We start from the raw sequence: 27,394 nt of genomic DNA, 5'->3' as shown, positions 1-27,394 counted from the left end.
GTTGTACAAGAGCTTGAATTAGCGATAAAGCGAGCTTTATATGGTTGTTTATGTAATTTAGGAATCCAGTACATGGTCGGTAGTTTAATTTGTTGATCGTCTATACGAACTTTTAAATTAGAAACTTCAGTGATGTGATCAGTAACCAATTTGTTTTCAACAGAAGGACTCAATGTATAAGTTTTAGTGCTATTTAGTTCGTTTTGTAAAACATTAATATAATGCAGGCGTCAAATGATGATAATATTGTTGGCCGCCTTGTCTGCTGGAACTAAGACATACTTAGAATGAAATTCTTGGATTTCCTTTTTCCTCCCAAGACTTTTCACTCCCAATTTGGGGGTGAAAAGTCTGGTGTTTTGTAGCATATGAAGACTTTTCACCCCCTATTTGTTTTTATAATTATTGTTTTTTTCGGTGTCTTGGGGTGTCTTTGGCTATTTTGGGATGTCTTGGGGTGAAAAGACCCTCCCGCGAGTTCTTACTTTCACTTTATCATGTAAAGACACTTGCGTATTAAAAATTTTTAAAATATTTTTAACAAGAAAATATGATTCTGTCAAATATATTTTAGCAAAAAATATTTATGATCAAATTATGCTCTCTAAAATATTTATAGGCATTGAATCCATAATATAATACGGAAAAAACCGACTTCTACTGTGCGCCTACTAAAATAATTCAAGATGGCGTCAAAAAAGAAAAAAATTGTGACTAAAGACGATTTAAGACGTCTAATGAAAGAGAAGCAGTCTGTTTCAAAATCAAACACAAAGAAAATAGACCATCCACTTGCAAAGTATATTTCAATATGGTTTGATGAATTCATTTATATCTAATATCCATTCGTTTGATTATTTTGTTGGTTCGTCGTCTGTTTTCGCGATACAAATTGATACAACAAGAAGGATTTTGACACTTTTGGTTCTAACAGTCTGAGTTGCACCCGTTGGTGTAAAATATGCAATGTGAGAATAACTCTTGGATCATCATCTGTCATTTCGAATAAATGAAAAACGACTTGCCTGATAATTAGAGGATACTAAACAGGCTGGTAACATTGCCCGATCGGGCTTTAGATATAAAAACTAATGTTTCTTGAAAAATAACGAAGATATTTCTTTCAAACTTGGTCCATAAATTAAGCATAACATATGACACATACTATAGAAATAACCTTGTTCCCTTCAGTTTTGTTAGTATTATGCCTGCTTCTTGTCAATTCGACCCTTCCTGTGGTTTCGATCCCTTAGCATTTTCCGAAATAACGCACGAGACGCATCTGACATCAGCCAAGTACCAGTTACGTTCGATACGTCGAAGATTCACCTAAGCGTAAAACGCAAATTTATCACTCAACATGCGCAAAAAGCAGATAAATCATCAAACAAATGGTTGCCACAGTATATATTTCGACCTTAATTTCATCTAAATTCCCGATTATTTGCCATTAAATCATTGTAGTTTCCATTTATTTTTCGCTAAACTTTCTTCCACGCAACCGGACTCTTGCAGGTGTGTATTGATTTTTCAGCCGGTAGTTGCTTCCCGTTAAAAAACCCCGTATTTTACCGTTAAATTCATACTTCCTGGTCTGCCATTTTTAATGCAAAATGAGGCGAGCGGCTGACAATTTCCCGGGTTGTTGGGTCATGCAATTGTCCGCGCACCTGCTCTTTTGACTCTAAATTTCTTGCTTTTGCTTTGAATCTTATTTAATAATACATTTTGTTGCATAATGCCAGTATTTTTGATTTTTCAACCAACTAATTGATGTCTTATAGAGGGTCAAACGAAATAAGGCTGCAGTGCCTAAAACTAATTTCTTCGTCCAGAAACTAATCATCCAGTTGACATGTGTTTTTAAAAAGTTACACTTTCCAGTTTGTACATCGTTATTTTACAATTCTACATACAAGTGGCTTCAGGGTGGAATGAACAAAGTGAACTGTGCGGTAAATACTAATTTTTCACATTAAACAAGACTTTCAACACATGCATTCAGAGCAGGGGTCACGCTGTCGATCGCCACTTGATCCATTTGCGACAAAAAATTAAATGTGGCTCCGAAATTTTCTAATTGGCGAAAATGGCCCGAAGCTATGTCTGTCTGCAAAACTACGAATATTGCCAGTTTTACGAACCAAAAGGTGTGAAAAATCGATAATCTGTGTAGACACAACATCCGTTATTGAAAGGGAGGGAGCCAATTTGCAAATTTTTTATTTGATCAGGCAGTTAATTGGCGATAATTAGATTATTGAATAACAAACTGGATAATTATAATCGTCATTTTGTGCACATGATACGATTTTATGAGCAGTCGGCCGTTAGACAAATTTTCTATGATTGCCGAGGGTTAGTTTAGGCAAAAACAAATAAAATGCTTTAGACAAGCAGAAATTGTAAGTATTGAATAGCTATGATGATAGAAAAGCAATAAAACATGGGTATTTTATCAAATATTTAATTCCAACTTACGTTTTCCGAATTTTTCACCCGTTTTCGCGACCGTGATTTTCGGATATTTCTCTCATTTCTGACGAGATTTTTCTAGTACAATCTTAACAAAAAGCCAATAAAAAGTCTACATTTAAGAAAAATATGACAACTGTTGCAAAAGTAGCTCTTATTTTGAAGTATTTTTCGAGAATAAAACATGCGAAGGCATCGAACCCCACCCACTTATAGGCAATGTGCAAAATAAGACACTGTTTTTTTTTAAACTATTTTTTTTTCTTTTTTGACATCTTTATTTTAAATGTGATTTTCAGATTTTTTTTATTAAATGGCAGATGTTTATAAAAATGATAATTTTAGAAATTAACACAAATTGATCTTCTAAATAGCTTTTTAAATTGTAACCTTACTAAGAAATATGTAATAACTACATTAATTTCTTGAGTAGTATGAGTACTTTGGTAGTCCTGCAAGTACGTCAATGCTATGCGCTTAGCAGATGTTGGCCTAATAATTTTATCTTCGGAAAAAGCAGTGGCTCAGAGAAAAAAATTCCCAGTGTGACCCCTGCAGAGGGTGCGAATTAACAAGAAAGCTTTTTAGTGATTCAGACCGATGACATGGTTGGTTTTATGTATGCATAACTTATATATTTTATATTTCTTTGTGTTTTAAGATATTTATATCTTTGGAGGAATGCCCAAAATATACTTTGACCTAATTTTGACCCTCGCACATGTCTTCGTTAATGTGCATGTGTCACGGTATAGAACTTGAATATTAAAACGGGGAGAAAGTGTGTAGGCGGCCGGGTAGCTCAGTTGGTAGAGCATCGGAACGGTATTCCGTGGCCCCGGGTTCGAGTCCCGGTCTGGCTGCACATTTTTCTCACCCTGTGACATTTGGCGCCCAACATGGGGCCGTGACGGCATTACACTGGTTAGTCTCCGACGCCTGTAATTGCTTATATATAAAGTACCCACTGAAATTCGAGGACGAATTTCAAAATGGTGGGGAAATGTGTCACGGTATAGAACTTGAATATTAAAACGGGGAGAAAGTGTGTAGGCGGCCGGGTAGCTCAGTCGGTAGAGCATCGGAACGGTATTCCGTGGCCCCGGGTTCGAGTCCCGGTCTGGCTGCATTTTTCTCACCCTGTGACACATGCGCAGAAGGAAGTGTTAAGGGGATCGAAACTACAGCATAACAGGCTACTTCCCTTTTTCAGATTTTTATGATGCATAATTTTTGAAGTCCAAAAAAATCATGTTTTAATGCAATTTTTAAAACAGAAAAGGGTTTAATGGGCTTCTATTGCTCAAAACTTGTGTGCCAATATCTTTATTCTATGTATTTAAGGTTAATACTTTGTTTCTAGTGTAGATGTATGAACAATTTTTTTACAACAAACATTTTTCTATAATGTTGTTAGTGAAAGCACAGTAAAATGAATACATTCATGTACTAGCGCAATAATTTAGAGCTTTAGAAAGCCATTGAACCCTTTTTTGTTTTAAACTTAGCATTAGAATTTTAAACTTAGCATTAGAACATATTTTGTTTGGACTTCAAAAATTTTACGTCATAAAAATCTGAAAAGGGGAAATAATTCTACCAAAACTGTAGGCAACCAAGTTATTGTTATTTTAATTTGTGTCATATGAAATGCTTAATAAATGGACCAAGTTTGAAAGAAATATCTTTACTATTTTTCAAGAAATATTAGTTTTTATGTCGAAAGCCCGATCGGGCAACGTTACCAGCCTGCTAAACAGGTCAGATTTTCCCCTGGATTGAGACTGAGAGACATTCTGTCGATCTAAACACTGTCTCAAAATACCATCGAAAGACTGTGTTTAGCTTAAGTGTTGAAAAAACATGAAGTCATTATTAAAACGGTATCAATATGTTTCTTCTCATAGACCTTTCTCCTCTTGACTTTTCACCTCCTGGTTGTTTCACCCCTAGCTGTTTCACCTCCTGTTTATTATATTGATTAAGTAGATTTTAAATGTTCTATTGTTATACTTGATTGATCTCAGATTAATGTTAGGCATTGAGCAGTCTCAGGTCAGAAAAGTATAACAACAGAACTTTTAGCACATGTATACTTAATCAACATATTCAACAACTTAGAAAATTTATTATTATTTGGAATTAAAAAATAATTTTGATTAAGTTTTTAGCTCACATGTCACTTTGTGACAAGGTGAGCTTTTGTGATCGTGCAGCGTCCATCCGTCAGTCCGTGCGTCCGTGCGTAAACTTTTGCTTGTGACCACTCTAGAGGTCACATTTTTCATGGGATCTTTATGAAAGTTGGTCAGAATGTTTATCTTGATGATATCTAGGTCAAGTTTGTAACTGGGTCATGTGCGATCCAAAACTAGGTCAGTAGGTATAAAAATAGAAAAACCTTGTGACCTCTCTAGAGGCCATACTTTTCAATGGATTTTCACGAAAGTTGGTCAGAATGTTCATCTTAATGATATCTAGGTCAAGTTTGAAACTGGGTCATGTGCCCTCAAAAACTAGGTCAGTAGGTCAAATAATAAAAAAACCTTGTGACCTCTCTAGAGGCCATATTTTTTACGGGATCTGTATGAAATTTGGTCTAAATGTTCATCATGATGATATCTAGGTCAAGTTCGAAACTGGGTCAGCTGTGGTCAAAAACTAGGTCAGTAGGTCTAAAACCAGAAAAACCTTGTGACCTCTCTAGAAGCCATACTTGTGAATGGATCTTCATGAAAATTGGTCAGAATGTTTACCTTGATGATATCTAGGTCAAGTTTAAAACTGGGTCACGTGCCATCAATAACTAGGTCAGTAGGTCAAATAATACAAAAACCTTGTGACCTCTGTAGAGGCCATATTTTTCATGGGATCTGTATGAAAGTTGGTTTGAATGTTCATCTTGATGATATCTAGGCCAAGTTCGAAACTGGGTCAACTGTGGTCAAAAACTAGGTCAGTAGGTCTAAAAATAGAAAAACCCTGTGACCTCTCTAGAGGCCACACTTTTGAATGGATCTTCATGAAAATTAGTCAGAATGTTCACCTGGATGATATCTAGGTCAAGTTCTAAACTGGGCACATGTCATCAATAACTAGGTCAGTAGGTCAAATAATAAAAAACCTTGTGACATCTCTAGAGGCCATATTTTTCAATGGATCTTCATGAAAATTGGTCAGAATTTTTATCTTGATGATATGCAGGTCAGGTTCAAAACTGGGTCACATGAGCTCAAAAACTATGTCACTGTGTCAAATAATAGAAAAAACGACGTTGTACTCAGTTCAAAACTGGGTCATGTGGGGACAGGTGAGCGATTCAGGACCATCATGGTCCTCTTGTTTAAGAATAGTTCTGTAAAGATGTTGACGATTATAGATCTATTGAGTTAAATATGTCACACTATTCTCCCTGTCGTCAAAGCAGAGGGCGGGTAAAATCAAGATGGGAAATACTTCGCTGATTGAAGCAGACGAGACAAAATACCTTGGAGTGACCTTTGACAAACGGCTAACCTGGAAGCCCCACATTAGTCAAGCAGAAGGGAAGGCCCGTAGGAAGCTTGCCATGATGCGCAAACTTGCTGGAACAATGTGGGGAGCAAATGAGCAAATACTCAAGACAGTATGTCAGGGAACAGTGAGACCCCATTTAGAGTATAGCTCAACTGCCTGGTCCACTACTGCCAAAACTAACCAACAGGCTTTAGACAAGGTTCAGAACCAAGCATTGCGGATCATGACAGGTGCTACAAAGTCTACACCAATCTCCTTCATGGAGAAGCTAACAGGCACACAGCCGTTACAAGACAGAAGACATGCAAAGGTTCTGCTTCAAGCAGAGAAGTTCAGGTCTTTTCAAGACCATCCCATGAAAGCCAAGCTAGATGGCTACACAAAGAATTGGCTCAAACGTAGCAGCTTCATACATGAGGCAAAGAAACTCAACTGAGAGTTCAAAACTGAGCTGAGCATACCAACGACTCCCCTAGGTAGTGAAGACATCATAAACTCGCTAGCGAATGATCTGTCCTCAGTGATTGTGAGACTTGCTGTTCCTCGTCTTGCCCGCGGGAAGCAAGAGGATGAAGGCATTCGGAAGAGCCTCACACTTGCTATGATCAATGAAGACTATCCTCCGGAATTATGGACTCATGTCTATACAGACGGATCAGCCACATGCGCCGTTAAAGATGGAGGAGCAGGAGTTTTCATTCAATACCCATCTGGCAAGAGAGAAACACTACATGCAGCCACAGGTAAAACACTGCAGCAATTACAAGGCAGAGACTGAAGCACTCATGAAGGCCGTTTCAATGGTTGAAGACTCGGCAGAAGAAAGCTCCTCAGTCGTCTTTCTCACAGATGCACTGTCTGTCATGGAAGCTCTGATCAACAATAAAGCTCCGCAGCTAGCCAGGAGAATGCAGAGCCTGAGTATAACCTGCAAAGTAGCACTTCAGTGGATTCCATCCCATTGTGGACTTGCAGGCAATGAAGAGGCAGACAAACTGGCTAAGCTAGGAGCTCAGTCAGAACAACCAACAACCTGTGAGTTACAAGGAGAAAGTCACCATCATCAAGGCACTAATGAGACCAAGGATGGAGGAAGATGCTTTTCATCTCCTTGATCGGTCTGAACAAGTGATGATGGTCAGGCTCCGCTCAGGGCACAACAAGCTCAATGCTCACATGTACAAGAAATACAGACTGACATCATCGCCAACTTGTCCATGTGGTGAAGAAGATCAGACTGCGGAGCATATACTTCAGAGATGTAAAAGGCATGACCAGGAGCGAGCTGCGACTTGGCCGATAGATACCTCAATCCACCAGAAACTGTATGGAGGTATTGAGGATCTTTGGCAAACCACAAGTTTCATCGAGGCTACTGATCTGACAGTGTAGACGCGAACGACAAGAAGAAGAAAAAGACAAGTTTCATCGAGGCTACTGATCTGACAGTGTAGACGCGAACGACAAGAAGAAGAAGAAGAAATATGTCATTTTTTTGTATATATATTTTTAATATTATTCCTGAATATATCAAAATAATTATATCTCCCACCTGACACAGTGGTGTGGGAGACATATTGATTTACTCCAGTCTGTGTGTGTGTCTTGTCTGTCTGTCTGTCACAAATATTGTCTGCACTCTTATGTCAAACATTTCTCTTCCGATCTTCTCCAAACTTGAACAGAATGTGTTTGACCATAAGTCCTCGGCCAAGTTCGATAACTAGCCAAATCGGCCAAGGCACTTCGGAATTGTAGCCCTTGAATTACCACAAATCTGCCTTTTACTCTTGTCCGTGCTCTAAGTCAAACATTTCTCATCCGATCTTCACCAAATTTGAACAAAATGTGTTTGACCATAAGTCCACAGCCAAGTTCGATAATTAGCCAAATCGGCCCAAGCACCTTAGAATTATGGCCCTTGAATTACCGAAAATCAGCCTTTTTACACTTGTCTCTAAGTCGAACAGTTCTCATCCGATCTTCCACAAATTTGAACCAAATGTTTTTCACCATAACTCCGCAGCCAAGATCATTAACTAGCCAAATTGCCTGAGGTACTTCAGAATTATGGCCCTTGAATTACCCAAAGTCAGCGTTTTTACTCTTCAAAGGTATATTTGTAGTGAATAAACATTATATAAAGACTGACTTACTATTTAAATGATTAGGCAGTTATGGGAGACATGTGCATCTCTCAAAAGCAGCTCTAATTAAGTATTGATTTTTGAAAATTCACAAAAATATGAAAAAAGTAAAATTATAATATTCCTACTTCTAAAAAATATTCAATAAAATGATTTGAAATAATTGTATTGCTTGAATGTTTATTTTAAGCAAAATGTGTAGATAACTTTTGAGTCAAAATAAAAAAAAGATCAGTGACATATTGATGATATTTTTTCAATATAAATGTCTACTAGATTCTAAAACAGCATCATTGCAAAACAAACCTTATTTCATTGAATGAAGTTTTGCTGGTTGGGTTGTGGAGTGGGTACTCAGGGACTTAAACTTTGAGATCCATTTTCTAAAAATGTTGAAAATGATAGATAAAGCAACATTTCACCCAGGTAACGATGTGTAGATTTTCCTCACTCTCTCTCTCCCTTACGTTTTCTTTATAGGGATTTACGTTACATTAATGCTTAGCCTTACTTTTTAAAAAAGGGTTGTTTCACATGAAAATTGAACAGCATATAAAACATGTATAGTATTCTACAAAATAATTGTCAGTATACTGATGTGTACATTGAAATCCAGAAAAGGACTGCATAAAGCGGCCACACTTTCGGACAGTTCGGCAACTTCAGAAACTCACCATTTTCAAAGAACTGTTTACGTATCTTCTTTTTGATGCATTTGCAATAATGTCTTAAAGTGCTGAAATTTCATATAACTAGGTGGGACATAGTTTTCAGCAATTGTTTATTTTTATTTCTTTACAAATGGCATTCATTTTTAAAGGGGGGCAACTTTTTCATAATATATATATAAAAAAGTATCCATCGTAAGGGACAGTATGACTGAGCATGATGTATTGTTGGTAAAGATGATGTTCATTCAAATATTTCTGTGTTTTAATGATATACTTCTAAACCTTGAAATATTATTGTAAATTATATCAAACATAGTTTTCTTTTATTAAAGTACATCTTTTGATTTATCTAAAGAGGTCGACATGAGCCAGATTTGAACCTGCAGGACAGTCTACATTTTAGTTCACTTGAACACAAAGTGCTCAAGGTGACCTATTGTGATCACCCTGTGTCCATCGTCCATTGTTGTGTGTGGTCTATTGTGAACAGTTAACAGTTACAATTACAGTTACCCTGAATAAAATATACTAGGTCATATAGGTTCAAAAACTAGGTCACTAGGTCAGATAAAAGCAAAACCTTGTTAACACTTTAAAGGACACATTTTCTACCTCATCTACATAAACCTTTGTCAGAATGTTTGTCTCTATGAAATCCAGGTCAAAGTCTATACTGGTCTACCTGTGGTAAAAAACCTAGAGATCATTAGGTCAGTCGTAGAAAAAAACCTTGTTAACAGTTTAGGTGGCATATTAATGACATAATCTTCATAAAACTTTATCAGAATGTTTTTCTTTATGAAAGCTAGGTCAAATTCAACACTGGTTTACCTGAGGTCAAAAACTAAAGGTCACTAGGTTAATTCATAGAAAAAACTTGTTAACACTAGAGTAGAGTCCACATTTCCATTTGACCTTCATAAAAAAATGTCAGAATGTTTGTCTCCATGAAATGTAGGTAGATTTTTAAACTGGGTTATCTAAAATAAAAAAAAAAAACTAGGTCACTAGGTGATATGAGGTGGGTGATCTAAGTCCATCATGGCCCTCTTGTTTATAAAGGTCCTCTGCATATTCATTAATACCCAGTCTGTTACAGTCCCACTGCAAGTTATTTGCTGACAATGCTATACTTTGCAAAGATTTGCATAATCTCTCACAGTCTTTTGCATTCACTTCATGGGACATTCACTCACAAGAGGAGATGTGCATATATTGTGTGTGATTTTCCTAAATCCTTTGGAATCTTCACTTTCAAGACGCGTCGAGTGTATGTCCAGTCGATGAATTTAGCTTTTGTGCATTTTGCAATAGTCATACTTTGGGGAGTATCCAATGGTTTTACCAATATTTTCTTGTTTAAAGTTAAATTGTGTTGTAGTGTAATGTTGTTTCAAGTTTTATTGACTACAAAATGGAATATGTAAATATTTTCAGATATAACAGCTTGGACCAGCTTGTATGTGTGGTGTGTAATACTGTGGTGAAATCAGACCTACTATGGCCAGCACATCTACAGAGCAAGCCACATAAAGAGGTAACAGTATTCCTTATAATGACATTTCTAAGATTCCTGACAGGTTCACACTTCAGAATGATATGCTGTTCATTGTCGGTATTCATATGTCATTACAGCTGCTTCAGACTTATCTCACTATATTCTTAGAAGTCATTCCAAAGTCTAGCAAAGTTAATAAATTGTAATTCTTTGTAAATCAGCCATAGTCTTAAGAGCTAAACAGTTTCATGCAGTTAATTCAAGAAAATAGAAAATGTAGCTAATTTCACAGATGATTCCAGTTCGAAAAAAATAATGTTTTATGCAGTTACTGCCTTTTAGTGAGGTAGATATGAAGATTTATTGACTGAATGTGGAAATTTAAATTTTTTATTTTGAACTTCAAGTCTTGGGTTATTGTAACAGAATTTGAAGTCAAAAGGGAATTTCAAAACATTATCATTCTGGCTGTCAGTGGTCAGTTTTCTGAAAGGCTCGCTGTAGGGGTGCATGCTGGCCAACATTCCGAAATGCATTAATAAAAAAAATATGTTTAAATGTTAAACACCTTACCTGTAAGAATAGATATTATCTCTTTGCTTGTAATTTTGTGTGTATGCTAGGAACAAGTAATGATTTATAAAAAGTAGGTGATAAAATTGTCCCGGGAGTAGGTGGGGGAGTGGGGAACTGCTGTATCAGGGAATAGGTGGGGATTATGTAGTTGATAATTAATAGAAACACTGATGTATTTCTTTTTAGCTCAGCTGAACACAATGTGCTCATGGTGAGCTTTTAGGATCATTTGATGTCCATTCCTCAGTTGTCCACATTTTCTTTAAAGAACATACCATTCCAATAAACCAAGTCAATTTCAACCAAACTTTATACCTGTGGTCCCCTTTCAGATTCCTTCAAGTCTGTGTCATCCATCCAGATTCTGGCTGCAATGCAAATGAAAGCAACAACTTTAAAAATCCCCTGAGATGCCTCCGGCCCAATTTCCAATATTTAAGTCCACAGAAATGTACCTTTGTCGGGCCTATACCAAATTCTTTAAATTATTCTGTTTCATTAAAAAACATATATATGGCTATATGGAAAACTTTGAATATGTTGTCTGAAATCCCTGGAAAGATTTCAAAATAATTTCTAAGTGACCAAATTCCTTCAAATTATTCTGTTTTGTTACAAAACATGACTGCCAGGAGGCAGGGCTAGTTTTCTGTATATTGCTGTATGGAAAATTTCCAAAATATCCTGTTCCAAAGTTCAAAATAATTTGACAACAGTGCTACTCCAGTGACACAACCAAATTTCTTCAAGCCATATTGACTTGTTAAAAAACAAGGTTGCCAAGGGAAGGTTTCTTAAAATGGCTGTATGGAAAACTTTAAAAAGTCTTCTCCTGGAACTAGTGATCTAAATACAAAATAATTTTAATCAGATTTTCCTTGGGTGATCTTCTATAAAATTTCTTTAAGCTCCTCTATTCCTGTCTGTCCCAAATCTCTTCATCCCCTGTAATCCCACTCCCTTCTCCCTCATCCACATGTTTTTTTTTACTATTTCTTGATAAAAGTTATAATGAACTTCAGAAACTTGAGGACCTAAAGAGCAGAGAAACCGCTGGTGTAAAGAGAAAAGCTTCCAATGTCCAGGACACAAGTGAAAACAAGAAATTGAAAGGTAAGATTCCAGTTTCTACACCTGTTTATCACCACAAGATGAGTAATTTGTGAAGAACCGTAACATTCACATGCATTTTGTCAGAATTATGGCCCTTTTTATATGTCTGTTTTGGAAAAATGGATGTATAATGTGATGGTGCATACATCTGCCCATCTGTCCATTATATTTCCTGTCTTGAGAATATCTCAGTAACCATTTTGACACCCGGTAGGTAGATGGGGATGAGAAGATTCTTTAAATTTTACTTCTTTCTCAAATTGTTACTTAGTATCACTTAACCGCAAACTATATATACTTCCCCCTTTTTGCCACCCATTCCCCCCCCCCCCCCCCAAATTTATTTCCCACACTAAGTTACACTGTTTCTTATTATCCCCACTTTTTACTCCCCCCTCAACCCCCAGCAAAAACAATCTTACACTAACTTTCATATATTGTTTCTTACTGTCACTAATACATACACTTAGCCGCTTCTAGCCCCCACCCACCATTTCTTTTCTGTGCCTCCTCTTCTTTGAAAGTTTACATCCTCCCACACCCATTTCTGATCCACTTCCACCCCTGCATTGCCCTCTCTCATCACACACACACACCTACCTACAGGTAACAAAATCAGTTCATTTTCTATGGCATTCACTGTTTTCTGACTACCAGTCGTACATAGCATAGACACTATAAAAATGGCATTAAACCTGTATTAAGGTTCAAGTAAAGTCTTTTGACACCACCCCTCGGGTGAATTTTTGTTTTAGTTTTTTACGCCGCATTATAAAGAATACACCAAATTGTTCATAATAAATAGAAGAAACTATTAAGACAGGTTATTCCCTTTTGGACAACACATTTTGTCTTGTATCACATGTGCTTTAACTGTTCATGTTCTATTTTGTAGAAGATATCAAACTTCTTTTTCAAAAGTATTTTGTCATTACTTCTGTTATCATTGTGCGTCTAACATGTTTGTCCAGGTACTCCGGGGGTTGAAAGTGTTACAACAACCCATGTACATTTCAAAAAAATGCAAACATTGCAAAATGAAAGTGAAAGTAGAGCTGTCAAATTGACAAAAAACTGCAGTATTTCAACAAATATAAAAGTAAACTTTTTTTCATTTCCCGGAGTACCTAGATAAGTTTGTAAGACACACAACAAAAATAAATTTAGAGAAAAAATATGTTTGAAAAATAAGTGATATTTTGTACAAAATATAATGTGGACAGTTGAAGTACATGTTTTGTAAGACATACATATAACCAAACAAGGTGACCTCTATATAAAGTATTTTCTACTTCTTCTGAACAACTCCGTATATATATGTTATGAATATTGTGGGTCTGTCGGGTATAATTTCCAAAATGAAAATTTACCCAAGTGGTGGTCTCAGACACTTTACATGAACCTTAAACAAAAGAATTCTATAGTTTTGTTATTTTAAATACAAAGCATAATCAGTGTTTTAATTTTGTCATATAAACAGACTAAAAATTTATTTTTGCAGGGAGTTCAAATGGGAACATCACAGGAAAAGGAGGGTAAGATTTCTGCTGAAGATATTATAATTTTTATGCCTCTCTTAAAAATGCGGGGTTATATTGTTTTTCTCATCTGTTGAAAGACTATTTGGTTCCTGATTGATAATTAGAAAATACTCGGTTTCACAGTGGTCAAACTTCATATGATGTTTGTCTCTGGTCTAAAGATGATTCCTGATATTTAAGGGATGATCAGTAGGTCAAAGGTAAAGGTCAGTCACTGTTACTTTTAGACTGAAAATGATTTATGCTCAGTAGCTAAAGAATGCTTTTGCCTATAGTCATCAAACTTCTTAGAATGATTGTCTGTAGTTAGTAAATGATAGTATCATGATACCTATTGTTTTGGGGTGAGTAGGTCAAAGGTCAAGGTTAAAGTGATGATTGCCTGTTGTTCTGGGGATAAGGACATCAAAGGTCAAGGTCACAGTGACATAAAGACAAAACAAGTTTCGCTGAATAACTAGTGAGTGCTTTGACCTACAGTCTTCATACTTCATAGGGTGATTGCTTGTGGTCATAGATGACCCCTATTGTTTAAGGGGTCATTAGGTCATAGGCCAAGGTCACAAGCAACCAAAAGTCCACAAACTTCATAGTATGATTTCCATACGGTCTGTAGATGACCCTTATTATAAAGGGGTCATTAGGTCAAAAGTGAAGGTCAAAGTGATTTCTGAAATGAAAATGGGACAAGCCACCATGATGCGTGTGAACATACCAGTAAGTGTTTTACAAACAAGTGTGGTTAAAATTCAGTCTTTAAAAAAGCAAGGCCACAAATATATTTATTTTCTCAGTTTTCGTAGTGTATTTTGAAGTTTTGAAGTCAAGAGTTAAAAGTTTTGCATTACAAAAGATAGTTTGATCCAGACATGCTCAGCTGTCTTAATCAAGGATTTTATAAGAGAGACATATGATTTTTAAAGAATGGCATTTACAGTCTACCATTGATCACTGGATCTTGACAGACCATGGAAATTTGCTGGAGCAATCTGTAGTTAAATACGTCTGCACCCGGTTTGTTAGTTTTCATAAGATGCTCGTGTTAGACTTGTCAGAGAAGCACCAGTGACCATTATACATAATATTGCGGCTTGGGTAAATGAAAACTGTATTTACATTTTCAAGCTTATTGAGACCCACATGGTAGATAGGAAAGCCCAGTATGTAGCCTCTAGAATAAAGTTGTTACTTACTAAGCTTTTAGTGGTAGTGGAAGACCACAGGTGCCCTTCCAGCAATTATCATTTTGGCACAAACTTGATAGAACCACTAGCCTTTCATAAGCCAGTTTGAAATTTAAAATTAATGGCTTTCTCCCATGAAAGAATTCTACATCCCTTTTAAGGCATTTAATCAACCGTGTAACCAACAGTGGCAGAGGGCAAGTGGTTCTAGATCAGTGACATTATCTTCTCAGCCATTAAGGCCCACGGATGCTTAAATTATTTAAATATTTTTTTGCTACATGTATTACAAGTAACGTGTTTATAATTTCAGGTTACCTCCTGACTTCTTTGATAATAATAAATCTACAGCACTGGCCAAACAACCAAAGTCCATACTGACCAACTCCACAAAACCTCTACTCAGTCAGTATGGATCCTCGGACTCGGAGGAAGAGGAAGATGTCAAGAAACCAGCCAATATCTCTACACAACCAACAAAACTTTCAAGTTCTGCATTACCAGCAGGTTGTTAAATTGTCAATTTTTCTTTTAAAAAGGGTTCAAATCATTCTCATGACAATGTTACATACTGTGAAATCATTGATATTCGTGGGGGATTAATTTTCGTGGATTTCGTGGTTGAGTCAATCCATGAAATTTAATCCCAACGAACAAGTAAAATTCCCATTCATTTTGTGTTCAGAAGTTGAAATCCACGAATTCATATCCCCACGAAATTGCCATTTTGACCAAAACCACAAAATTTCATGCCCACGAATTTTTTTGTTGATTCCATGGTTATATCAATCCACGAATTTTCAAATTAAGTCCTGGTGAACAAGTAAAATAGCTATTTACTTTATCAATAAAATTTGAAACCCATGAATTCAAATCCTGTCAAAACCACGCCAACAAATTAAAATGATTTTACAGTACCAGTCTATAAGTGTTAGATTATGGTTAAAAGTTACTTTTCTATATTTTCTTATCTGTAAGTCTTAACTCTGATTTCATTTAATAGGATATATGTAATTTTAGGAGAATGAAAGTCTGGCTATTAAAACTACAATGAGGATATGAAAAGGGAAATTGGGCTGTAGGGAGCTAATATTGGGTCTTTTGGATGTTTCAGATTTCTTTGATGCTGGTGTAATGCCGAGTGCTTCCACATCAAAAGACGTGGAGGAAGAACCAAGGCCTGCTACCATGGCAGATGTTCTACCCGAGGGCTTCTTTGATGACCCAAAGATGGATGCCAAGGTACTCCAGTAGTCAAATCACACAAATTCTTATGCTCAACAAATGTTGTCAAAGATCATAGAGCTTGTGTATAACTGGTACCACTCTATGTAACTCCATGAATTTAATCTCAAGTGAGGATAGTCAGGTTACTACCTGCTGAGAATATATATGCTGTTTCATTTTTCTCACCTTGTTCAATCTTACACGAAAAGGCTTTTCTGTATAACAGCAGAGGTTGTAAACACAGAGTCAAAAGGCAGAACATAATATTGTTGATTTTGTGAAATACTTGTGCACGACAAGAATTGATGTGAAGTTTCTTACAAAAAGTTGATTCTGTATTTTCCTGTTTGAAGCTCTCAATTTTATGATGCAGTGCTTTTTATGATGCTGTGCAACTTAGAGCAGATATCACCGTGAAAGCATAAAGGTGTTTGTTGCAAAGAGTTTTAGTCATATATATATGTGTCAGGACATGAGATTTTTGGCCCAAATGCGATTTTGGTCGAAAATGGGGTTTTCAGCTAATCTGACAGATTGTCATGTTCCAAGTAAAAATTGGCAATTTGACAATAGAAATCAGCCATTGTTATGGAGAACTTACCGCTTTTCGGACACCTTATATTCGTCTAACTGAATCAAAATAGAGGCAGAATATCTTAATGCAGACTCCTTCTTAAAATAATATGAAAAGAAAGTACATAATGAAATATCAAACACAACATGCAGTTAATTAAATTTCTTTCTTTCATATTAGCACATATTATTTTCCCCTAAAAATCGTTTCCATGGCAACAGTTGTTAAATCCAATTTTAATAGTTCCTTGGTAAATCCAGCCAAAATTAACATCTAGAAAGTGAAGTTAATATACCGTCAACATTTTCTAGTGTACAGACAGAGTTTAAAGATAACAGTTTTTTGCAAAAATCGTATGGCTTTCTTTTGTACAAAAAAAGCTTTACTGGAGATCGAGTTAGATAACGTGACAAAACTAGGACATTAACCTTGTTGTTAGAACACTTAACTCATTGGCATATTTCTTTGTAACTGTTAGACAGAAAATCAGGCAAAAAGATATAATTATTAGAAATATTATAAACTGATCAGTGACTCGTTACCATGGCAACAATGATGTATTTTCTTACCAAAAGTACCATTTCTATCAAGTTCTTGAAATAATTGAATATGTTAAAGTGTTTTTTCAAAATACTATTAACATCGAAAGCTGTCTACTTTCATATTCAAAAGTAAGAAAACCTCATTTCATGTAAACTGATGTGACACTGTATGGGATATACATTATTTTCTGATACACAAGACACAGTTACAACTGTTGCTAGTTTAAGGCAGATTCATATGATAACATAATGATTTGTTGATGCAGTTATTACTTAGAAAAGAATATGACCTTACATTATTTTTTTTAACAAATAGAACATATAAACATGAAAGATGTTTTACAGTAAATTATAGTCAGATTAATGTTTAATACCATGGCAACAATGCACTATTTTCTTATAAAAATAAAAGTAGCATTTATTGTCAAATTTCTTGAAACTGTATGATTACTTAAATAAAAAAGAGCACTAAAGATATTTTATGCATGGAGTAAGTTTTAAAAAATATTCTGTATTGCTTTAACAATTAAGACAATTTTACTCTAACCACTTCACTGTTGTTCTGGCAACAAAACATACTATTACCAAACATTTCTCACAGTTGAACTGTGACAGTTCAGTTAGTTTTACTTTTTAGCTCACCTGTCACAAAGTGACAAGGTGAGCTTTTTTGATCGCGCGGTGTCCGTCGTCCGTCCGTGCGTACGTCCGTCCGTGCGTCCGTAAACTTTTGCTTGTGACCACTCTAGAGGTCACATTTTTCATGGGATCTTTCTGAAAGTTGGTCAGAATGTTCATCTTGATGATATCTAGGTCAGGTTCGAAACTGGGTCCCGTGCCTTCAAAAACTAGGTCAGTAGGTCTAAAAATAGAAAAACCTTGTGACCTCTCTAGAGGCCATATATTTCAAAAGATCTTCATGAAAATTGGTCAGAACGTTCACCTTGATGATATCTAGGTCAAGTTCGAAACTGGGTCACGTGCCATCAAAAACTAGGTCAGTAGGTCAAATAATAGAAAAACCTTGTGACCTCTCTAAAGGCCATATTTTTCATGGGATCTGTATAAAAGTTGGTCTGAATGTTCATCTCGATGATATCTAGGTCAAGTTCGAAACTGGATCACGTGCGGTCAAAAACTAGGTCAGTAGGTCTAAAAATGGAAAAACCTTGTGACCTCTCTAGAGGCCATATATTTCATGAGATCTTCATGAAAATTGGTCAGAATGTTCACCTTGATGATATCTAGATCAAGTTCGAAAGTGGGTCACGTGCCATCAAAAACTAGGTCAGTAGGTCAAATAATAGAAAAACCTTGTGATCTCACTAGAGGCCATATTTTTCATGGGATCTGTATGAAAGTTGGTCTGAATGTTCATCTTAATGATATCTAGGTCAAGTTCGAAAGTGGGTCACATGCCTTCAAAAACTAGGTCAGTAGGTCAAATAATAGAAAAACCTTGTGACCTCTCTAAAGGCCATATTTTTCATTGGATCTGTATGAAAATTGGTCTGAATGTTCATCTTGATGATATCTAGGTCAAGATCGAAACAGGGTCATGTGCGGTCAAAAACTAGGTCAGTAGGTTTAAAAATAGAAAAACCTTGTGACCTCTCTAGAGGCCATACTTGTGAATGGATCTCGATAAAAATTGGTCAGAATGTTCACCTTGATGATATCTAGGTCAAGTTTGAAACTGGGTCACGTGCCGTAAAAAACTAGGTCAGTAGGTCAAATAATAAAAAACCTTGTGACCTCTCTAGAGGCCATACTTTTCATGGGATCTGTATGAAAGTTGGTCTGAATGTTCATCTTGATGATATCTAGGTCAAGTTTGAAAGTGGGTCAACTGCGGTCAAAAACTAGGTCAGTAGGTCTAAAATTATTAAAATCTTTTGACCTCTCTTGAGGCCATATTTTTCAATGGATCTTCATAAAAATTGATCTGAATGTTCACCTTGATGATATCTAGGTCAGTTTCAAAACTGGGTCACGTGCGGTCAAAAACTAGGCCAGTAGGTATAAAAATAGAAAAACCTTGTGACCTCTCTAGAGGCCGTATTTTTCATGAGATCTTCATGAAAATTAGTGAGAATGTTCACCTTGATGATATCTAGATAAAATTCAAAACAGGGTCACGTACCTTCGAAAACTAGGTCAATAGGTCAAATAATAGAAAAACCTTGTGACCTCTAGAGACCATATTTTTCAATGGATCTTCATGAAAGTTGGTCAGAATTTTTATCTTGATAATATCTAGGTCAAGTTCAAAACTGGGTCACATGAGCTCAAAAACTAGGTCACTATGTCAAATGTCATACTCAAAACTGGGTCATGTGGGAAGAGGTGAGCGATTCAGGACCATCATGGTCCTCTTGTTTCTTGACTCCCATTTGTAGTCTGAATCAGCTTGGTGAACTTTTGCAGAAAACATGACCTTATTTTGTGCACTTCTGTGACAGTTGCACTTTACTCCATTGGTATACTTTCAACTGGATGCTCAGCAAATATATTAGTTCCTTGGGTTTCACTTCCATTCACAAATTCATAAAGAATTTTATTTTTCTGGAAATTCTTTCACCCTTCAGCCATTCTGCAAAACAAAAATACATAAGTATTAGTAACTTTAAGTAGAAAGTTACAGAATAGAACACTGTGAAGCATTTTTAAAAAATAAAAGTGTCTTTTTGTGTAATCTACATAAAAGCATGACTAATAAGTATCCATCTATCCATCAATCTCATAATTTTCAAGAATACAAAAGCTAGCTAATCTTCTGACATACTAGACATACACTTAAAAGAATTAATTCATTCAGTCTAACTAAATGAATAATCAAATACTGCAACAGTTTCTTGGGAAAATACATGTATGATGATATTCAATCATTATGCATATTTCCCCACTCTCCTCTTAATATGCTAAATATGTTTGTTGAATGAATCTATTAGTAATGATTTCTTTCAAAATGCTATTAATACAATCAGGTCATTTATGTGTATGATATTTTAAGATGTATTTAACTTACTTGTACTTACTTTAAGAGGAATTTATTTTTTGTATATATTTTTCAGATGTATTTATCTTTCTTACAATAGAAAAACTGCAAAAATGTACAAAATTACAAACCAACAAACTCTTCTAACATGTGGTATGGAGGCATGCCTTGAGAATGCCTTTTTTTTAGGGATGGCAACGAATAGCGATTTTGGTATTCGAATATTCGGTCAACCTTCCGAACGAATATTCGAATATTCGGTCATCAAATGATCAACAAAATATCTCAAAATCTTATGAATTTATCGTACCCTAATTAGCAGTGATCTGCATTAATTCTACTTTCGTTTACACCGGAAGTAATTCAGACATTGACGAATTAAGACTGACTAATCGTTCTCATCTCTTGTTCATCTTTTTGAATATAAAATATTTGTTATTTTCCTTCATTTACATATAATTTATATAGGTTTTACTTATTTTTACATGGATGTAGCCCTCCCGTAAGTAAGGTTCTCTCCACAGATATTACACGTAGCCGACTTCCTATCGGATGATCGCGTGAAATACTTTAAAAAGACAGGCGGCATTGCTTGCATTTTGACAGTAGATTCACGTAATAGCATGAACAATATTTTCAATAAACGAAGTGTAAAATTAAGACTGTGGGGGTGTCTAATAAAAGATATAATTTGCCTAACTTTACCCTTTGTCTGAATATTGAGTAGAGTATACTATTTTTTCCCATACGAAATGCATTTATTATCAAGAGGATGGTCCGTTTTCATTAAAATAATAAAAAAGTTTCAAAACTTGAACTTTTTTTTATTAAAATAATATACATCACATTTAACTTGTTTTCAACACTTTTCGGCTCTTTTCTTTACTCAAATACATCTTAAATCGACTTTGATTGAAAACCGAGTCATTAGTTCAAGTGCTTTCTGATGATTTTTAATTACATGCGGTTCACACCTACCGAAAACAAGGCGATTTGTAACGGATTTTCATCAATTAGGGACCAATAAAATTTCTAAAGGTAAGCAATTAGCTGTACTTAGTGCAGGTTACGATGTCATCACCATAGCGATGTACAATCTCGGCACGCTAATATACAAAGTGACACGTCTGACAGCGACAGAAGCCATTTTCGCGCGTATCTACTATGAAAGCGAAGTTTGATAAATAAGATAAACGAACATACTGGATCTTTCATTTAGTTTTTATTTATTTCTTATGATCTTATATTTTTTTTTGAATATTCGAATAGTGAAACAGTATTCGAATATTCGTGTCATGAACGAATATTCGAATATTCGTTGCCATCCCTACTTTTTTTATTTAAGGTCATAGCAATATGCCAGATGTTCCTCAGTAGTTGATCAATAGTTGATCTGTAAAATTAAAAATACTTTAAAAAAAGTTGAAATGTGAGATAAAGATGGTCTAGCTAGTTACCTCAGTACACAGAACACAAAGATTTATATTAAGAGTAAAATATGTTTCAATCAAAAGCATGACTTTCTTAACAAAATGTCTTTAAAGTTTAAAATATATTCATTTTAAATGTGTAGAAGTTGTTTGTAACTTGTAAAGAACATTATATAAATGTAGTGGTGAGGAATCCAACTATCATGGTCAAGTGACTGAATGCAAATTTACATGAAAAGCTATTGAGCATCTGTTTTAAACTGACAAAAGATGTGATACAACTGTTCCTGTAAGTCACTACATAAATACGGATAAGGCTGTGAAAACTGTTGTGGAAAAAGGTTAGCTTCCTGAATGCACCCCCCCCCCCTCCCCGCTTATTTGAAGGGTAATTTACAGATAAAAGAGTCGGGTGAGGGGGAAGAGGGGGTGTATTTAGTTTATGTAGTTTGGAAGCAGTTCTCAAACTGGGGAAGGGTGTATTTCATATGACAATGGGAGGGAAAGAGAAAGAAGGTATTTGGAGGAAGTTGATGGGGATGGGGGTAATTTGAGGTAACCCAGTTCTGGAATGGAGAAGGGGGGTAAAATGTTTCCGGGAGGGGGGTAATTTTCTTTTTGAAAAACTGTAGGTGTTCTGGCTGGCATAACTTAACTGACGTTGTTTTAATTTTCTGATTATTTCCCATTACCACCAGAGGTCCGTAACAGCATATAAACATCTCTGAGCTGAATATTTTTAGCTAGAATTAAAGCCCAGTTGACAATTCCGGGATATTTTTGAAGAAGAAAACACACAGACAAAACGGTTGATATGGATTTAATTAATACTTTTAAACTCTACAAATTGTGTAAATATTACTACTTACCTGTAAATCGCGCAATGCCATTCATTATCCCTTTTAAATTAATCGTCAAATTACTGTTTAAAAGTTTCCTTTCTCACGACCTTTCATGTTTACAAATGGCGTGTTGATACAAAGGGCGATAAATTGTCAGTTATTTGATAATGAAACGAAATAACAATACACGGAAATGTTATAATTTACATGCTTGATAAATGACGTTTGTCTCTTCATTCATTTATTGTCCCAATAATATAGTGTAACTGTTAATTGATAAAATGCATTAATTGACGCGAAAACGTGTTGAATTCCACTCATTTTTGTGACGTAACTTTAATCGGGTTTTTCTCACGACACATATATATAATTATTATTATGTCATTGTACAATTCCATCTTCCATTAATTTTAAGATATAACAATGATCACAAGTTTCTGCAGGTTATAGTGACAGAATGATTTGTCGTCTGCATTCATAATTAAATTTTATCTCTAAGGTTATTAAGGAGTTGACAAAATGTAAAAAAAAAACTAACGGCATCAATTTTTCTATTTGACTAAACCAGTCAGAAGTTTAATGGGTTTCGGTTGAGTTGACAAACCAATCAAATCAGATATTGACCCAGAAAATCTTGTATTGGCAGAGATGGATCAATATATTGCAGACTTTATCCTTATGACTTTGGCAATTAACATGGTACTTCTGCATGTTATTTGTCAGTCACTCAAAGTCTTCAATACAAGTACTGATTTTTATCCGCATTTTTGCATATGAAGAAGCAAACACTGGATTGACCATGATTTTAACACAACTAGGTTAGCACATGCACTTTGATTGCTACAACTGTCTACCAGTTTAACAACTCTAGGTTGAATCTAAGTATGCTATTGTGTTATACTGATAATCATTTCCTATTTCAGGTTCGTAAAGTGGAGTATGTGGACAAAATGGAGGAAGAATGGGAGTTGTTCCAGAAAACAATGAAAGAAGAAACTCATGTAAGGTTTCTAATTAGCTAATTTGTAAATCATCTACCATTCTCTGTAAGATTTTGTAAACGCTTAATTAATTTATCAGGAGTTGGTCCAACCTGTGGCGACTGTGTAAGCTCAACAGGGAGGTCAGACTCTGTGATTACCTGAATAGTAGATGTTAAGTAATTGATCCTCTGCTTTTTTTCACACAGGAAATTTGTCAGTTACTTGTTGAAAACAACAATGCTTGATAGAAATCTAAAGAATAAACAACATTAATTAAGTGGCCTCTTTTACTTTATCTATCTTTTACTTAATCTATGATAGGAAATGCATTCTTTGTAACCGTGATGAAATTGGCTCGGAAAAACACTATCTTTTTTCATGCAACTTTTTTCAGCAATCTAGAAATAGGCTAATTAGTAATATTATGCATGGTACCAGTGATTGTTGTTTTAAAGCAATACTTTCAAGCACTGATGTTCCTACTCTGAAAAACTTGTGTAAATTTGTTAAGATAATTATGTCAGAAGTCCGCTAACTTCCTCAGTTACCTTTTACGCTAGATGTTTTTACATGATAATGCCAATGCCTCCCAAAATGCTACTCACTTATACTAAGTCAGTTCTTATAACAAATGTAGATATTGTATTATTTCCTTAAATGAATAATTCATGTGCTATCTCTTATCATTTTCATCAGTCTAGAAACAGGCTTACTAGTAATATTACCCATGAACAATTATTCCTTTTTTGAAAACAATGTCTTCACGTACGGTTTCCACTGAGAAAAAACTTGTGTAAACCTGTCAGAATAATGATGTCAGATGTACGTCAACTTTCTCAATCACTTTTTTTCCAAAATCTTTTCTTTTTTAAATGATTATTAATGCCTCTCGATATAATACTTATTTATTAAATATTAAGTCAGTTTTTTTTACAGCAAACGTAGATACTGTATTTTTTCTTTAAAGAATAATTCATTTGCTGTCTCTTACCTTTTACACTTACGCATTCCATACAGTAAATAAATCCCCCCCCCTCACCCACCCCCACCCCCGCCTCCAACCCTCATATCTACAAAGCTATATTGTTTTGTTTTTTCTTCAATTCAGAATTTTTCTGTTTCCTTGGACATATTCATTTTTCATTTTAAAGTAAAAAATATTATTGTTGTTTTATGTCGACAAAAGAATATAATCATTACCCTAGTTAAAAAAAATACCTTGTACCGAAATGACTGTATCATATGTTTACATTTTTTCTTTATCCCCATATTGTACTTTGAGTGCTTAGGTGAATAAAAGTAATGTAATGTTGTAAGTGCTGATGAAACAAATGTTGTCAAAGAGAACATCAAGTAAATTGTAATGAGTTTGAAGTAATTAAGCAAGCATAAAGTTTGAATTTACTACATTAGGCTTTTATTTGTTAATGCAATTTAGGTTTCTGAAGCGATAGTGGAAGAGGAAGATGAGCAAGTGAATGTAGACAGAAACATTGATGAAATTGATGAGCAGATGTAAGTAGATGTTCTTGACAATATATGAACAGATTGATATTATTGGTTGTAATATAAGTAGTGATATATTTATATCACAGCAATTATTAATAGACATATTGAGCAGATGTAAAATTAAATCTAGCTATCTCTGTATTGAGAGGATAACATTACAAGCTGAAGAGTCAGTGGTTTGGTCCTCTGAGCTGTATACTATTTAAAGTCAAGAAACATTGTGTTTTAGGTGCTGTGTTTGTTTAAAGAAAGCGGCTATGTTGAAAAAGAAATTATTTGTTAATTAACTGTTCCTATCGATCATCAAGAAAAGTTGCATGAACAAAAATTGATACAGCAAAAATGCAAACTTTACCCAATGACAACTAGAATGGCTAAGGGCCACTTTAGAAATTTTTAAAAAAGATCAGTGGCTCAAAGAACGTTGTGTCTAAATTTAAAGATAAAATACAAGTGTTTAACAACATAGAAAACAATATTAGCATTTTTGTTTCTGTAAGATTAATGTTACATCTTCTGAAGCTTATTTCACTGTATTTCAGTCAATGTTGGAAAGAAGTGAATGACTTAGAGACAAAGAAAGAAGAAATAATGAAGAAAGCACCAGTGGATAGTAAGAAAGACAATGATAGTGATGAGGACTTAAATGAAGAAATGCTCGACGAATTTCTGGATTGGCGATCAAAAAAATCTTGGAGATAGTGATATATAGTGTTCCAGTAACAGTACTTTACACAACTATGTGATATTTGATGCAACTTCAGTGCAAAATGTATCTAATTGTTACAAAACACCAACACCAGTGTTACCAAGATCATAAAAATCTTAGATATAGTGCTATATTTGTGATATTTTGATTATCTGTTAGGGTGGTGATATATCTGTATCACAGCAGCTGTGCTATACTGCTGTCTAATGACGATTGTGGTTTAGGGAGAATAATCAGCAGTTTTCTGGATTCATTTTTCAGATGTTACAATGCAATCAACTGTTGTATAACTATATAATTCAACATATTATTAAGACCTCGGCCAAGTTCGATAACTAGCCAAATCCGCCCAGGCACTTTTGATTTATGGCCCTTGAATTACTGATTGGATCCACTCATCCAGACCATCTAATTGGATCCACTCGTCTAAAACATCTAGAGAAACTAACATTTTTCATAGGGGCAGTTGTGGGAGACATGCACTTTTCTCAAAAGCATCTCTAGTTTAAATACTGAAATGATTTGATGAAATTTCATTATGAAAATCTCTGTGGTTTGAGACCTCAGCCTACCGAGTTTAAGCTGAGATCAGATGGTAATAAATGTTTAACTTTACTGAACAGCGATTGGGACTACAAAATTGTTGGTCTACACAAGGCTATGTTAGAATATAATATTAACAGAGATGTTAAGAAAACTGTAAAAAATTGTGAGAAGTGGGAATTAGTGTAAAAGAGTTGAACACTACCTTAAACATATGTGTACTATAAGTATTACATGACCTTGACATACATATAATTTTGTAAAAAATATTGTCTCTATGAGCATATTTTATTTTTGTTAATGGTATGAGGAATGTTTCACAAAAATATATGTATTATGATAATACAATAAAAATATGAAATGTATACGATTGTCAGTATTTCACAAACATGGGCGGGTTTGATACTCTTTCTATTTCTGTGCTGCTTGCTTTAACAAGAGAGATAAAAATGTGATTAGCTTTGTCATTTGGCTTTCCCCTATTTACCTGCTCTTATTTAGAGATATATATCAATCAATGAAAAATCTCTGCTTTTGGACATCCCCAGCTTACTTAAATACTAAAAAAACTAAGAAGGTTATACAAGTTGTGAGAATTTGGAGTAGCAAGACTAAATGTCATGTATGTCCCATTTATCTCTTAAATTTCATATGGAATGTTTTTGCACCAGTTGTCAGCAAGTATTACAAATAAATGAGAAAACTTGAATGCCAGTGAAATAATTTGATCCTAGGTTATATAGAAATTGCAAAACTAGCATCTGATTAGATGATTCTAAACACAAACTTGAAATTGACCAATAGCAAGGCTGTATCCTGAGACTGGACTCCAAATTCAGTTTTCATGCCCCACTTGGGGCCCACTTACAGAAACTGCAGCATTGGTTCATTATTTCATTTGTCCCAGTTTTGTCCGGTCTGTAACTGTCATTCATGGATGGATTTCAAAAAGACTGAGCACAAATGATCAGTGCCGTGACGATACGTTGAGTGCAAGAACCCTAAATCTGCCTGTCTTTCTTTTTGAGTTTTCTTCCACTATTGAATGTCCAACCAGATTCCCTGTCTGGTCTGTAAGTTTGTTATTCATGGATGCATTCCAACAAAACTTTGCACCAATGATCAACATGACATGATAATGTGTCTTGTACAAGAACCATAGCTCTACCTTTCATCCTCTTTGAGATATGTCCCTTTACTAAATGTCCAGGGCATAACCCTGCACACAGTGATAGAGGACAAAGCTTTTAGCATTTTTTTTCAAAGATTAGACTGTTGCCATTAAAAAGCTGTTAAGAAACCTTTCACCAGTGTTG

General features: G+C 35.1%; 1 protein-coding gene across 1 annotated transcript; it reads left to right on the top strand.

The window, feature by feature from the left end:
* The first annotated feature begins 643 nt into the window (after positions 1-643).
* Positions 644-26,443, top strand: LOC123545174 (zinc finger protein 830-like). The gene is made up of 9 exons (XM_045331509.2): positions 644-799; positions 10,247-10,346; positions 11,906-11,996; positions 13,498-13,531; positions 15,035-15,228; positions 15,836-15,963; positions 23,258-23,335; positions 24,756-24,832; positions 25,369-26,443. Exons 1-9 carry the CDS (start codon positions 687-689, stop codon positions 25,526-25,528), a joined length of 975 nt encoding a protein of 324 aa, XP_045187444.2. The 5' UTR covers positions 644-686; the 3' UTR covers positions 25,529-26,443.
* The last annotated feature ends 951 nt before the right edge of the window (positions 26,444-27,394 follow it).

Source organism: Mercenaria mercenaria, chromosome 1, assembly GCF_021730395.1.
Source record: "Mercenaria mercenaria strain notata chromosome 1, MADL_Memer_1, whole genome shotgun sequence".
Taxonomy (NCBI): Eukaryota; Metazoa; Mollusca; class Bivalvia; order Venerida; family Veneridae; genus Mercenaria; species Mercenaria mercenaria.
Note: the sequence above shows the minus strand (reverse complement) of the source record. Positions and strands in the feature narration are given on the sequence as shown.